The 2,076-nt window shown below is 38.6% G+C and overlaps 1 protein-coding gene across 1 annotated transcript; it reads right to left on the reverse strand.

The window, feature by feature from the left end:
• Positions 1-757: 757 nt before the first annotated feature.
• Positions 758-1,791, reverse strand: LOC127795563 (abscisic acid receptor PYL11-like). The gene has a single exon (XM_052327330.1). It carries the CDS (start codon positions 1,642-1,644, stop codon positions 1,054-1,056), a length of 591 nt encoding a protein of 196 aa, XP_052183290.1. The 5' UTR covers positions 1,645-1,791; the 3' UTR covers positions 758-1,053.
• Between the last annotated feature and the right edge of the window lie 285 nt (positions 1,792-2,076).

Genomic DNA, 2,076 nt, shown 5'->3' on the forward strand with positions numbered 1-2,076 from the left:
TTCTATAGTGTTCTTATGCGTACAAGGTGATTGAATTTATGCTTCTGTTATCAATTTGTATTAATATATTTTTTAATAATAAATAATTATGTATAATTTATTAATATATATTATATTATATTAATATAAAATTTTGTCTAGTATGTCACACACGCACAGAATTTTAAAATTTTAGGGATGTAATAAATTTCTTTTATAACTTGAGGGTCACAATAAATCCTCTAAATCAAGGGGTATAAGTGGTTAAAGGGGGAGAGTTTTGAGGCAAAAAAAATATTTTTAGCCAATAATTTTTGTGGTTAGTGGATGGAGATGAGATCCGAATCATTTGTTAATTGGTCAATTAATGTTTTCTTGTGCTCATTTCAATACCCAAACACAAGGAGGAAATATAGCAAAAGAGTTCATTGGGTCTCGGCTTAATTTTAATCTCAAAACGCATTAATAACAAAATTAAAGTTAAAACTAATTACATAATTTATTAAATTCATATTTGATTAATATCGAGCTGGATTCTAAAATTTATATGATGATATCAAAATTTAATTATAGCTCATAGTGAGATATTAAAATACAATTATCTATATATTTTAAAAGGTACTCCAACCACAAATAAAACAAAAAAAAAAAATAACAAATTTTTAATATTATTTATATAAGTGGAATTAAATTGATTTTTTATACCCAATAATAATATAACTTGAATTAATCTCAATCAATTCAAAAAGGTAAAAACAAAATTGAATTAGATGGAAGGAACCCCAAATCAAACCATCTCAATCGCACAATCTAGTCTAGATTGATTTGTGATTGATTTTTAGGTCCAATCGACCAATAAACACCCTTAGCCACTACAAGCCAAAATCTCACTACTTGACTTTTGGGATGAAAGCTGAACTACAAATTAACCCAGTCCAGAAGGAAAGGGGGAAAAATGAATAACCTAATTAAGAACCATTACAAATATAAATGGAGTCAACCCCTTTAACTATCGTTTTCATCACAGACCTAAACTTAAAATTTAAGTTTAATTATCATAGATATCACATACTATTACACTATAGCTACGTTACCCTTGGCCATTTTCTCACTCACATTAGCCAAAGACTTGAGATTACACCTAACAATGGTATCAGCAAACAAGCAAGTGTCCTCCTTGCTGCTTCCCGCCGGCACGTCCACCACGTAGGACTCAATCACCACCGTCCTCCCGCCGGCGCTGGACCCATCATCCTCACGGTGCAGCGTGGTGGTTGACCGGTAATTGGCCAGGCGGTGATCGCCGCCGATAATGCTAAACTTCATCACGTGCCTGTCGTCATCGAGCTCGTCCAGCCTCTCCGTGCTGGTGCCCGCCGGCAAGCCCGACACCAACATCACCTTCCTCACGCTGCCGGGGCCGCCGTCGCCCTCCAGGAGGGCGCAGCTCTTTATGAAGCGCTTGTAGGCCTGCGGGTTGTCGAAGCGCCGCACCATCGACCACACCAGCGCCAGCGGAGCGTCGATGGTCTGCACCAGGATTGAGCTGCACTGGTTCGGCGACAGGTCGTAGCTATGGTAAAGCCTCATCACCTCTGCAAATGAATTTGATGGGTTTCTTTCAACTTTAGTGATCTGCTGGTTCGGTTGTTTATTATATATCATTTGATTTTTGTACACGAGAGAGAGAGAGAGAGAGAGAGAGAGAGAGCTGCGAGACGGTGTTAAGAGTGGTCATCTCTCTGAGGCGGCATGTGGCGAGAAATAGAGAGAGTGGTCATCTCTCTGAAGCGGCATGTGGCAAGAAATAGAGACACGGTAGGCGGTAGCTTAAAAGGGGAAGACGCCACTAAAATATGCAGAGGTTCCGGCCATGGATCGTTTGCTCCAAAGTTTGGTTTTTTTTCACTTGTGCCGACGTACGTTTCATAGATTTGTGGTGTTGGGTTCGATGTTCTTTCCTTTGTCTGTTTGATATCATCTCGATCGTGGCATTTTTTATTTTACCAAACTACCCGTAAAAAATGGATAGACATTTATCGTCACATAACATTGGGGTGGATGCTGCCAAGAAACTTGCTTTCCTCTCCTAATTTG

Source organism: Diospyros lotus, chromosome 2 (assembly GCF_014633365.1).
Source record: "Diospyros lotus cultivar Yz01 chromosome 2, ASM1463336v1, whole genome shotgun sequence".
NCBI classification, from domain to species: domain Eukaryota; kingdom Viridiplantae; phylum Streptophyta; class Magnoliopsida; order Ericales; family Ebenaceae; genus Diospyros; species Diospyros lotus.